Consider the following 13314-nt stretch of genomic DNA (forward strand, 5'->3'; position numbering starts at 1 on the left):
TGTTTCAAGCGGTCTTCAAGAGGCTAGAAGAGAGGTTTTCTGCCTTCTCTACGAAGAAGAAGAGTCATAAACATAAGGTCTCTTCTCCACCTCCTGCTACTAAGAGACCTCTTAGAGGGGGAAGTTTCACTCCTTCTCCTGCTTCTTCTCCATCATAGCCTCACCATCATGTCAGACATTGGAGGATCAAGGAACTTGTGGCTTCATCTTCTGCCTCCTGCCTCACACAGCTATTTCTCTCCCATGCACGTCTGTGTTTGTGCAAGTGAGAGGAGTGCTTCGCCATCTGTCCCACAAGGTCGTGTTGCTCCTTCGCACGTTCGTGTTCGTGAGGTTGGCAGTGGAGCTTGTGAAAGGAAGGCATTCTTGTCTTCGATACATGGCTGTGTATCTCCTGTACATGCGTGTAATGCATCGTCGACTTCCCTTCACGGCCGTCTTTCCATCTCATGGACATGTTCATGACAGTATGAGTGTCGGGAGTAATAAGAGTGTTTCTCCATCTTCCTTACGTGGACGTGGCTCGTCTTTACATGTACTTGCTGATGATATCGGACGTGCTACCCACTCTTCATCTGTTCCTGTACTAGTTCGTTGGCGTAAGGACGATAAGGCGGCAATTAAAAGTCGAAGGTTGCAGATACGGTGGTGTTTCAAGCCGCATCTAAGGATTCTTCACTCGATAAGACTGCGGTTGACAGTCAGGAACATGAGGCTTCCCTGGCCCGCGGACATGTTTCTCATTCTACTGGAATAGACCTTAACCTTGGGAGTCAATCTCCTTCTGGTAGCTCTCTACGGCAAAGTTCCTCTTCTTGGGACCATGCTCGATTGGCATCTCACGGATGTGTACTCGACTCGTCACACGTCCACTTATGTAATTCCACCCATGAAAGCGTAAACGTTTCGCTTGATGTGAGTGTGTGTGATCATGTACATACATGGTTCTTCACATGAGCCTGTACGTAGTTCAAGCCAGGACTGTGTACTAGTGTCATTGTGTGATGACATTCAGGAGCCTTCAGTCGCAGGATCTTCGAGTTTTAGGGACTAGTACACTCCAACCAATAATGACTAAAATGCTAGGCTTCCTAGCTTCACCAGTGTTGTTACAAAAGGTGGAGGATACTGCCAAGCCTTCTTCTTTGCATTGTCAGTCACCTTTGCTGGAGCAGGAAGAGGGAGACTCTCAAGAGTTTATGTCTTCCTTCACAGAGGTTGTTGATCTTATTTGTGAGTTCAACAATCTTGAGTGTAGGATGCAGGCTTAGTCTTCTATCACCTCAACGGGTATAGAGGCCTTGATGGGTGCCAGACAGGATTCTAGGACATCTTTTGAATTTCCTTGTCGGGTCATGCTCAGTTCATCTTGCAACGTCTAAAGCTTTGGTTTCAGACCAAGATGGCTCTCTGCATTCCAGTAGATCATCCAAGTTTCTTCCTCCTCCTCTCATGCAGTATAGGAAGTACTACTCCACTAATGTAGTTCATTTGATGCCTCGTCACCTTAACCCAGACGTGATCCATCTTAAGCCTCGTCTAACTCTGGAGCAGGTTAGGTCAGAAGGTCCTTCCTTTTCGTAATAAGAGGCCTTAGCTATGGAGACTATGGCAGCTTCCATCTTCCAGATGGTCTCCTGGCTGGAATTCTGGTCCACCGCAATAGCCAGGATTGCTTTGGATAGGACTGAAGGAGGTATAGTGAGTTGTGGGCCAACCACCTACTCACCAGGAGAGATGTAGCACCGTCCAAGGTCACGAGTTCAGTGGACTCTGAGTCTTTATCGGCTCTCAGGAATGGGGATCTCCATGATTCGCAGTTTCTGTTTCTGAGGACTGAATTAGAGGATACGATCAACTGGCGACGGTTAGTACATCAGGCGCTATCTAAGTCGGAGGCGCATTCACGACGCCCTCCTCCTCCTCAGCGATAGATGAATACTTCGTCTCTTAAATCTTCTAAGAGTTCCACTTCTGCGATGGTCTCTCAATATCCCTTACAGGCCAAGTCAAACAAACAACAATGTCCCTTTCAATCCCGCCCCTACAAGCCTGGGAGGGGCTCTAGAGGAAGGGCCAGAGGGGGTCGTCAATAGAGTGGGCGCATCTATCCCTCTGTTGCCATGGGTAGGGGGATGCCTGGCAGGCCAGTGGGCCAAGTGGCAAAGATACGGAGCGGAGAAATGGTGTAGTAGACGTTCTACGGGTGGGATATCTACTACCATTCAACTTCTCCCCTCCCCTCTTGGACAGACCCCTTCTCAGTCGGACATATGCTCGCGACTCCCCGAAGTTCATAGCTCTTCAGGAGGAGGTGTTGAAAATGCTGAACAAGGGTGCGATAGAAGAAGTAAAGTGCCCTTCTTCGGGGTTTTACAGTCAGATTTTCCTAGTACCGAAAGTGACAGGCGACTGGAGATCGGTAATCAACCTTTCCTCTTTAAATCATTTTGTCAGGAAGACAAGTTTCTAGATGGAGATGCCTCAGACAGTGTTGGCAGCGATAAAGGACAACAACTTCTTGCTGTCAATAGATTTAAAGGATGCTTACTTCCAGATCCCTGTTCACCCTTTGTCCAGAAAGTTTCTTTGTTTCACTCTGCGAAAGCAGATTTACCAGGTCAAGGTCCTGTGCTTTGGGTTGACCACATCCCCTCAGGTGTTCACAAGGGTCTTTGCCCTCGTTTCGACAAGGGATTCGCCTGTTAAGGTACCTCGATGACCAGCTGGTGTTAGCAAGCTCCAAGGAGAAACTGTTTCAGGACAGAGATTATCTTCTTCAGTTTTGTCAGGAGCTAAGCATAATGATAAACCTAGAGAAGTCAAATCTGGTTCCCAGCCAGAAAGCTCTTTATCTAGGTATGGTTATAGATACAGCGACGTCGAGAGTTTTCCCGTCAGACCAGAGGTTAGAGAATTTGTGGTTAGTGGCACACAAATTCCTATCGCAGCCCGAACAGCCAGCTCACCAGTGGCAGTCCCTTCTGGGGATTTTGTCTTCTCTAGAGAAGCTGGTCCCTCATGGTCATCTTCATCTTCGGTCTCTGCAATGGAGACTTGAAAGACTTCTGGTCCCGGTGGGAGATTCCCCTCTACAGAGAGTCCCTCTGCCTGAAGAGGTGAAGCAAGACCTTCTTTGGTGGTTGGACGACCAGAATCTCTCGGTGGGAATCCCCCTGCGTTCTCCCCCTCCAGACTTCCATCTGTTTTCAGATGCCTCCATCTTGGGTTGCGGTGCTCATCTGGGAGACCTCATTGCGTCAGGCATTTGGAGTGCAGAAGACGAGCTGCTACACATCAATGTTTTGGAGTTGAAAGCAGCTTTTTTGGGTTTGCGAGAGTTTCAGGAGAAGCTAGAGGGTCATTCAGTGGTTCTGATGTCTGACAACACCACGGTGGTTGCCTATGTAAATAAGCAGGTGGGTCTGGTGTCTTGTCACCTCCATTCGTTGATAGTCAAGTTACACCAGTTGGCATTTGATAACTTGGTGGAGCTCTCTGCCAGATACATTCCAGGCAAGAAGAATGTGGTTGTCGACAGGCTGAGTCGTTCGGAGTGGTCTCAGCATCAGGTCGTGGCAGACAGGCTTTTTCAGGTTTGGGGGAGGCCTATGCTAGACCTCTTCTCAACTCGCTTCAACAGGAAGCTGGAAGTGTACTGTTCAGTGGTCCCGGATCCTCTTGCTCTGGCAAAGGATGCCTTCCAACGCCCTTGCGAAATCTCAAGGGGTACACCTTCCCTCCATTTTGCCTGATCTGTCAAGTTCTGAACAGGGTAATGAGTTCTCAAAATCTCAGGATGACTTTGATGGCTCCTCTGTGGTCTCAAGCAGAGTGGTTCCCGGACCTTCTGTCTCTTCTGTCAGAGGTTCCAAGAGAGATTCCCGCGTGGGAGCAGCTTCTTTGCCAGCCTCATGTCGAAAGGTTTCATCAGTTAATAGAATCCCTGTCTCTTCACGGATGGAGACTATCAAGTATCTCCTCCGAGTGAGAGGTTTTTCTCACAGGGCAGTGGGACGTATGTCCAGTTACCTCAGGAAGTCTTCTTCAGCAGTTTACCAAAGGAAATGGGCAGTCTACTGTGATTGGTGTCGTCGATGTGTTTTTCTCCACTCAAAACCTCTATTCAGCATATAGCAGAGTTTTTATCTTCCTCAGGGATGAGAAAGGCCTTTCTGTTTTTGCTGTCAGGGGCTACAGAGCAGTGTTAGGTTTGGTGTTATATCTGAAAGGCGTGGACATCTCTTCATTCTGGGAGATCTCCTTGTTGTTCGGGGGTTTTGAACAGACCTGTTCTCCAAGGGAACTCGAACCTCCTGCATGGGATGTTTTGCTTATCCTGAGAAGTCTCACTCGAGCCCCATTTGAGCCCTTGCATCGATCATCAGACAGAGATCTGATGCTAAAGACAGTTTTTCTGTTGGCCTTGGCTTCTTCAAAAAGAGTTGGGGAGCTTCTTAATGGCCTGAGTTATGATGTGAAACATACCTTCGAGTTTGTCCCGGAATTCGTGGCCAAGACCCAGAATCCCTCAGTATATGACAACAGATTTGCCTTTCCCCCCCCCCCCCCCCCCCCCCCCACTATTGAATGACTTTGCAGACAGTGACCTGCAAGAGCTCTTGCTATGTCCTGTCAGAGCCCTACGATGCTATCTTAAAATGACTCATTATCTAAGACCCAGGTGTCGTAGACTTTTTGTTAGCAATGGTCAGTCCAGAAAAGAAGTTCCCAGGTGATCAAGCAGGCTTACTCATCTCTTGATGGTTCTGTCACTAAGTCTGTGCCGGCTAGAGCACATATCGTCAGAGGTATAAGTTCCTCTCTGGCATTTAAGAAAAACTTTGCAGTTCATAGAATTTTGAACGCTGGTTCCTGGTTTCGTCAATCCACGTTCACTTCATTTTACGTAAGAGACATTGCCCACAGGTCTTTGGACACGTTTTCCTTGGGTCCTGTGGTGGCTGCCCAACAAGTTGTGTAATTCACCCAGTGCCCTTCACGGGGCAGTTTTTATCTTACCTGTGATGATTGTGTGGAAGAGAGAATGAGTGAGTTGGCTGGTCTCTTTCTTTTTATTCCTTTCTTCTTTTTACAGGCTGGTTGAGGAATAGACACGTCATATGCTGGACTGATCTGATACAGTTGAGTAAGGTAGTTGTACTGATAGTTGTTTTGCTTCATGTTTTTGAAATAATCAAACCTCCTATTCAGTAGCAAATACTCCTCTCTCTCTAGCAAGGGGGAATGAGGAGTGGTAACAAACCCCTGTGGTTAATATGGTTTGTTATATGAGCAGTCAGAATTTTCTTTGCTTCCTGGGATGCAATGAATCTTTTCATATATCACTGTATTTCAACCCAGATGGCTGAGTTGTTAGATATCAGTTTTATCTTTATTCTCAAGGGCGTTGAACCACCTTCTTTAGAACTCGTTCTTCTAGGAAGGGTGGTTAGTTGGGTTAACTCCCAGTCAGTTTAGGATATTTGTACCTCCCTCCAAGTATAAGCTATCTTATCGTTAAGACTGAAGGTTTGTTCCGCGTATGAACAAATGACAAATTTTTACTCAATTTCTATTTTTCATAGCTAACAAACCTGATGTCTGAACGTTTTACTGCCCACCTCTAGCCGCCCCTCTCTTTTGTTATAACTCCTGGGTTGGGGAAAAGATTGAAGCATCACAAGGTATGGTGTGTGGTCAATGACTAGCTATCATTTCATAAGTGCAGGAGTTGCCAGATCTCACAGATTCCTTACTTTACAAACTTTGATTGTTTTAACCCGTTACCAGCAGGCATTTGGAAAATTATCCTTTTGTTAAGACCTCAAGTTTGGTAGCTATGAAAAATACAAATTGATTAGAAATTTGTCATTTTTTATTATTTTTTTTTATTTTTATGTATTCATATTGCACACATATACACTTTTTTATGAACCAGACCACTGAGTCATATATCTTGTTTCATAGGGTTTGCACATACAGTGGTACCTCGAGATACGAAAGGCTCAACTTACGAAAAATTCGAGATACGAAAGCTGACACGAAAAATTTTACTGCTCTACACACGAAAAGTTTTCAAGATACGAAAGGTTTCTGAAAGTCCGAGATTCGCCCGATAACAATTTTGAAACTCACGCCGCGCGCTGCCATCTTAGTTCTAGTAGACTTGCCACCATCCTCCTGCTCTCCCATTGGTTCCTGATGCTAGCCAAGCCATGAGATCCTTCTCTCCTATTGGACAGCATCCCTCCTATCATGCATCTTACGTGGTGGCGTGCCTTCGCTCGGCCACTTCGCACCCGAAGCTTTATCCTACGCATGCAGCATTCGTTCGGTCCAACGATTTCGCTTAGTATCGTAAATTCGTTGGTGATTTCGTTGTGCTACTTTATCGTGTTGTGAGAACCTAATTAATATACGCACTACATACGTAACTTAATTACGTACAGTACATATTAGTTATGGGTCCCAAGAAAGTTGCTGAAGTTCACAGTATGAAGCTGGCTTGCGGTTGAGTGTGATCGCTAAGGAATACGGCCGAAATCCGTCGACGATAGGCACCATCCTTAAGCAGAAGGAAGCCATCAAAGCAGCTACACCTTCCAAGGGCGTGACTATTTTGTCCAACAAGAGGAGCCATGTGCATAATGAAATGGAAAGGCTGCTTCTTGTATGGATCGAGGACATAGAAATCGATGGCGATACGATAACCGAGACGGCAATCTGCCAGAAGGCCAGCGCTTTTTTCGGCGATTTGATTGCCCAAGCCGAAGACGACGGCGGAGAGGGGACATCAACAGCAACCCCAGAGTTCAAGGATTCTCATGGATGGTTCGAAAAATTGCGTAAACGGACTGGCATCCATTCGGTGGTGAAGAAATTGAAATTACGTAAAGTATTAAAAAAGTAAAAAGAAATGTAAAAATCAAAAAAAGACAAAATAGATTTTATTTTAAGTTTTTTGTAAAGTTAAGTGTTACAGTTTTGTTAACCCTCTTACGCCGACTGGACGTAATTTACGTCGACATTTTTTGTCTCCCGTGTGCCGACTGGACGTATTTTATGTCGACTTACAAAAGTTTCTTTTAAATTCGCGAAAAAATACTTATAGGCCTACCAGCCTAAAACTTTTGAATCACGCGCCTTGGGGGATGCTGGGAGTTCACGGATCAAGGTGTTGTTTTGTTTACAATCGTTACGCAGGCGCGCAAGCGCGAATTTCTTTCTTGCCGCACTAAAAAGTATCTGTGACACATCTCAAAAATTATTTCGTCACTTTGACATAATTTTTGTACCGTTGTAAATTAGCCGTTACATGAAGTATTATATATGAAAATGTGCACATTTTTATGTAGAATACAACAATAAAATACTCATGATTGTAGCTTTTATCAATTTTGAGATATTTTCATATAAATAACGATAATTGCCAAAATTTCAACCTTCGGTCAACTTTGACTACCGAAATGGTCGAAAAACGCAATTGTAAGCTAAAACTTATATTTTAGTAATATTCAATCATTTACCTTAATTTTGCAACTAATTGGAAGTTTCTAGCAATATATTTTGATTTATGGTGAATTTATGAAAAAAAAATTTTCCTTACGTCCGCGCGGTAACTCTTCCGAAAAAAATCATACATGCGATTGTGGTAATGTTTGCACCATTTTAAAATTAGCCGTTATATAAAGTTTTTTATATGGAAATGTGTGTGCAATTTCATGCACAATACAACTAAAAACAACCCATGGTTGTAGCTTTTATCAGTTTTGAAATATTTTCACATAAATAACGATAATTGCCAAAATTTCAACCTTCGGTCAACTTTGACTCTACCGAAATGGTCGAAAAATGCAATTGTAAGCTAAAACGCTTATATTCTAGTAATAATCAAGCATTTACCTTCATTTTGCAACAAATTGGAAGTCTCTAGCAGAATATTTCGATTTATGGTGAATTTATGAAAAAAATAACATTTTCTTTACGTCCGCGCAGTAACTCTTCCGAAAAAATCATATGTGCGATTGTGGTAATGTTTGCACCATTTTAAATTAGCCGTTACATAAAGTTTTATATATGAAAATGTGCGCAATTTCATGTAGAATACAACAAAAAATAATTGAAGGTTGTAGCTTTCTCATTTTTGAAATATTTGCATATAAATCACGATAAATAGAAAAAAAACCACGTTCGGTCAACTTTGACTCTACCGAAATGGTCGAAAAACGCAATTGTAAGCTAAAACTCTTACATTCTAGTAATATTCAGTCATTTATCTTCATCTTGAAACAAATTCGAAGTCTCTAGCAAAATATTTAGATTTATGGTGAATTTTTAAAAATATCTTTCCTTCCCTCCGCGCGCGGATTCTCCGTCACAAATCTCCGAAATGAGTACGTCCCATTCTCGGAATATTTGCTCCATTTCATCCAGGCATTTCATAGAGTTTTATATATGAAAATGTGCGCAATTTTATGTAGAATAAAACAAAAAATATTTGAAGGTTGTAGCTTTTCTTATTTCCCAAATAATTGCATATAAAAAATATATATATATAAAAATTCGACATTCGGTCAACTTTAACTCGTCAGATATGGTCGAAAACTGCAATTGTAAGCTAATACTCTTACAGTATAGTAATATTCAATCATTTGTCTTCATTTTGAAAGAAATTGGAAGTCTCTAGGACAATATTTAGATTTATGGTGAATTTTTGAAAAAAAATATTTGTTACGTCCGCGCGTTACGAATTCATGCATTATTTTGTGATAATATTTTCTCTGTGTTGCTTTTATCGTTTTACAATGTGTTATATACCAAAATGATTGAAATTTAGTGTACATTACAACGAAAAAAAAGTAACCTGTTACCTTTAACCGTTTTGCGCACAGCGCGATTTGAATACAATTATATATGAAATTTTGTTTTTGCGCTATCATATATCGCATTATTTATATATGATAATGATAATTTTTTTCATTTCTGATGGTTGCATACTAAACTTCAGGCAATGACAAAAAAAGGAGCCAAAAATGAACTCTTAATCTTGAAAACCAAGCGCGCTGTGATTTTTTGAAAAAAATATTTTTTCCGCTTCCGCGCTCACTCTGAAACACCTCCGGCACACGGGAGACAATTTTTTTTACCGCTTTGGCGTAAGAGGGTTAATGTGTTTTGTAAAGTTTAGTTTGTTTTTCTGACATTTTTTTATGTGTTTCGTGAAGTTAAGTGTACTTATCTGTCGTTTGTCCTCCTCCTCCTCTGCCGCCACTTTCGGAGATAGCCTCACTCGAAAGGTAAGCTTCCACATTTTACGTTACAGTAATAATATTTCTTGCACACTAATATACACTTTATTTACAGGTTTTGCATTTTTATTATTAAGTTACGTATTGAATGGTCCAAATTGTTGTAGTATTTCATTGTTTATAGGGCAAATTAGCTTTATTATGAAATTTACTGGGGTGTTTTTGGAGGGCTTGGAACGGATTAGCCATTTTACATGTAAAATGTGGTCCAAGATACGAAAACCTCATGATACGAAAGGTGCCTCGGAACGGATTAATTTTGTATCTCGAGGTACTACTGTATGATTTTTTCTTAAATAAGAAGCAAAAAAATATTTTAAGAAGAATAAATGACATTGGAGCTAAGCAACATAAAAACATTGGACGCGTAAGTGGGATGAGGTCAAAAAGACAGATAAAGGTAAAAGACAAAAAACCATGCAGCTGAAGATGGGACGTAACAAGGTGCTTTGCTCTCTTCCTTTTGTGGATCACCTACACTGGAAGCTTGTGAGCTTTGGTTGAAATTTTTCTTGTCTACAATCTATATTTATACTGGTCTGGTGTGCAGTTCCTTGTTGGACAGGTGGTTTTCGTGCCGCCTAAATCTGGTGGTCTGAAGTTCAATTCTTCACTCGGCTAATGTGGAATCAGAGGATTTTATTTCTGGTGATAGAAATTCATTTCTCAATATATTGTGGTTCAGATCCCACAATAAGCTCTAGGTCCTGTTGCTACGAAACCAATTGTCCTAGCCATGCAAAAAATATCTAAAGCTTAGGGCCAGCCCCAGGAGAGCTGTTAATCAGCTCAGTGGTCTGGTAAAACTAATACGTATTTACTTTACTTAACTGATCTGGTGTTAAAGTATAACATTTGACTTCTCCATAACCACAGAATCAATTTTAACAAACATTGGCACTAAGTATTCTTGGGTAAAGGTGATTTAAGTTTGCTTAAGTGAAGGATCACACTTCCATACAAGTGGAGAGAATTAAGAAAAAGGGAAATTGGGTAGAGTAATTTTAAAGTATTTTTCACCAGAACTGCCTACCAGAAATGGCTAAACTTATGAAAGTTTGATGATGACGTATAGATTCAAAGTTCAAACCATGACATGTGGCAAGGACAGGGTTTTACATAAGAGCATGTAGGAAAAATCTTTTCCCGAAGATCAGGATTATAGTCTATCAAGTTGATGTGCAGTTATCACCATCCACTGTAGTGTTGAATAAAATTTGAGCAAACCGTGGCAACTTGGCCACAATAGTAGTTGAGAGTCCTGATCATATACATGCAGCAAGATGGCTCAAGCGAGCACTTTGGCCATTGTGCATCTTGTACTTTTATCTGTTTCCCTGACTTCATTCTAATTATCTGTTCAAAATTTTTAATGTTGCCTCATTCCAGTCTTTTTCTTCCCAGCTGATTCCCAGTTGTGACCCAGTGGTTTGGTTAAGCTGTCTTAAAATGAAAATAAAAATCCCAGTTAGATAATACAGTACTTAAATTCTTTTGTACATATTGATTAACAATCTTTGTAAGAGGTACAGATTTAATGCCTGTTGCAAACTGCTGGAGTATTTTTTCCCTTCAAGTACAACATGTTAATTAAGATGTTGACAATGTCTTGTGTTATAATCTTTTTTTCTTTCCAAAAAAATGCTGTTCCAAATTACCTTGAAAGTTTTGTTCAAGACATTTTTGTTTCTTTTTGCAAGGGAATCTGCAAAAAGCAAAGAATTTAGATAAAGGGAAATTTTAGAAATTAAAATTACCTCTGGCATGCTAAACTGAGAAATTGGATACCTGTTGTAATAGAAGTCGGGAAGTTTCCACATGAGGGAGACCTCTTATGTTGAAGACCCTAACAAACCTTGCGTCTTTAATACCCTTTTCTTTGCCCCTCATTAAGTTCTATCTCATGCTTTTTAAAGGTTTGTTTTAAATAACATATTTCATCCTGTCTAAAATATTTACTCAACTATCCCTTTTGTATATTCAAAGATAACATGTAATTTGGATGAATGTTGTGGGAAAGATGTTCATTTCACTTCAATGATCCATAAATGACTTATGGCAACTGTAGTAGCTCAGCACAGGATAGATGGGGGATCAGTGTGTCTTGAGAACTTGATGGGGGAATGTATTGCCCCTTTTAATCCCATGCAATCTTTTTATTTAGTATTTGCTCATAAATATGCTCAGTGATTGCTGTTGGTTTTAGTTCTTATCTTTTATGGTAGTATGTCAGCTATAATTGTAATTTTGCAAAAAAAAAAAAATATTAAAAAAAAAATGTTTACCTCAAAATATTACTGAGTCTCCCCATTTTGGTTAATCTTGTCAATATTTTACAATAAATATACATACTCAGAATTTGTTACTGATTTTAGGTCTTATCTGTTATGATATTGTTTGAGCTGTAATTATAAATTGTACAAAATAAAAAATAGAAATCTTTAGAAAAAACATATACGTATAACTTTGTAAAATTAGCATATTTTTACGAGTGTCTTGTAAAAGAGGCCTCACACAGGGTTGTAAATAGTCACTTTCAACTTCCTATGGACAATGCAGAAAAATGTTTAGAATTTTTTTCTTACACCATGTGCATTTGTATATCATCCTCTTTCCATTGATGTGTTTTTTCTTAAATTGGCCAACCTTGAAGTTTGCCTTGTCCGGGGGGTGTGCTTGATATATATGTATTCAACCATACTGTTTTTATGATTATACGAGATTTATCATTTGTAAAATGGGTCAACTGGAACTAGATATTTGCTGTAAATTTATTATTATTTTCTCTTTAATCCCCAGAAAACCGGACCATGGAACCTCAGTTATTGGAAGCTAATTTCAACTCTGATTGTAAGCGAGCTTGTGAATATTACCCTGAATTCTTCAATGATATATTTTCTGTTATGTTTTTAGATGAACTGGATGGGCATAATGTGACTGTTCTTCAAGAAAACTAATGGTGTTATCTAAATTGACATTGACCTGTATAAATTAAGTGTTTATACTAATTTGTTGGTTTTTAATGATTTTGATATTTTACTTTTTTTAGTTTTGGCATTGTTAATTTTTAAGAAAATAAAACTGTGATGTTGCATTTTGGATTTCAGTCCCCTGTTTTATTGTATTGTGCAGAGGTATTGTAATCTTCATTTTATGCAAATTACTCCATAAATTTACATGTGTTCATAATAATCATAATCTCTCCTACTTTTGTGTATAGTATATATTATACTATTATGGAGCATTTTTATTGAGAGCACTATTTCAAATTTTCTGTTCCTCACAAGGCTTGCCTAAAGAATTTGCACTTAGGGAAAAGCGAAGATTGCAGTAAGGTAAATTTAAAGCAGTTGGACACTCATTATGGAAAAGGATAAAGGGAAAAATGTGAAGTAGAAAGCAGACAACAGTATAGCTGTCTTAGAAGAGATACAACGTAGAACACTTAGCGCCATATGCAGTGTGCTGCATGAGGCACACTGCAGTAGACTAAGAGGTACCCCATTTGGGTATTTATGACATGTCAATGCAGTTAAGATGGACATACTAAGTTCTGGGTAGTTATTGAAAACAACTACAGTGGGTCCCAGGTATTCGTGGAGGTTAGGGATCACAACCCCCGCAGTAAGTGAAAATCTGCGATAAGTTGCAACACCCCTCTAAAAATACTTATAACTGCCTATTTTGATAAATCTAACACATAAGACTACCTCCAAAAATGCTGCTAATTGCATATTTTAATAGTTCAAACACCAAATAAACCTTGTACTATCATCCTAGAAATATATGAGGCTTACAACTAGTACGTGTGAAAACCAATCAAGTTCCCCCTATACTATTGTATTTAGGCATGTTATTTTTGTTCATTGTTCTCCCTAAGCCAACACCCACTTCAATGTACAATGCATCTTTATCTCACTTCACCTCATTACTTCTGTGTTGTATGACACATTCGCGTGTCTCCTCGTTGGACAAGTGGTTTTTGTGCTCGGCTACCAATATG

The 13314-nt window shown here is 40.1% G+C and overlaps 1 protein-coding gene across 1 annotated transcript in view; it reads left to right on the forward strand.

The window, feature by feature from the left end:
- LOC135205405 (tubulin--tyrosine ligase-like protein 12) overlaps window positions 1-12405 on the forward strand; it is a gene marked incomplete in the record, with an annotated part of 315120 nt that extends 302715 nt beyond the window's left edge. Inside the window, 1 exon segment of the mRNA XM_064235914.1 lies at window positions 12111-12405. Coding sequence (XP_064091984.1) covers window positions 12111-12268 — 158 coding nt within the window.
- Between the last annotated feature and the right edge of the window lie 909 nt (window positions 12406-13314).

This window comes from Macrobrachium nipponense, chromosome 11 (assembly GCF_015104395.2).
Source record: "Macrobrachium nipponense isolate FS-2020 chromosome 11, ASM1510439v2, whole genome shotgun sequence".
Classification (NCBI taxonomy): Eukaryota; Metazoa; Arthropoda; class Malacostraca; order Decapoda; family Palaemonidae; genus Macrobrachium; species Macrobrachium nipponense.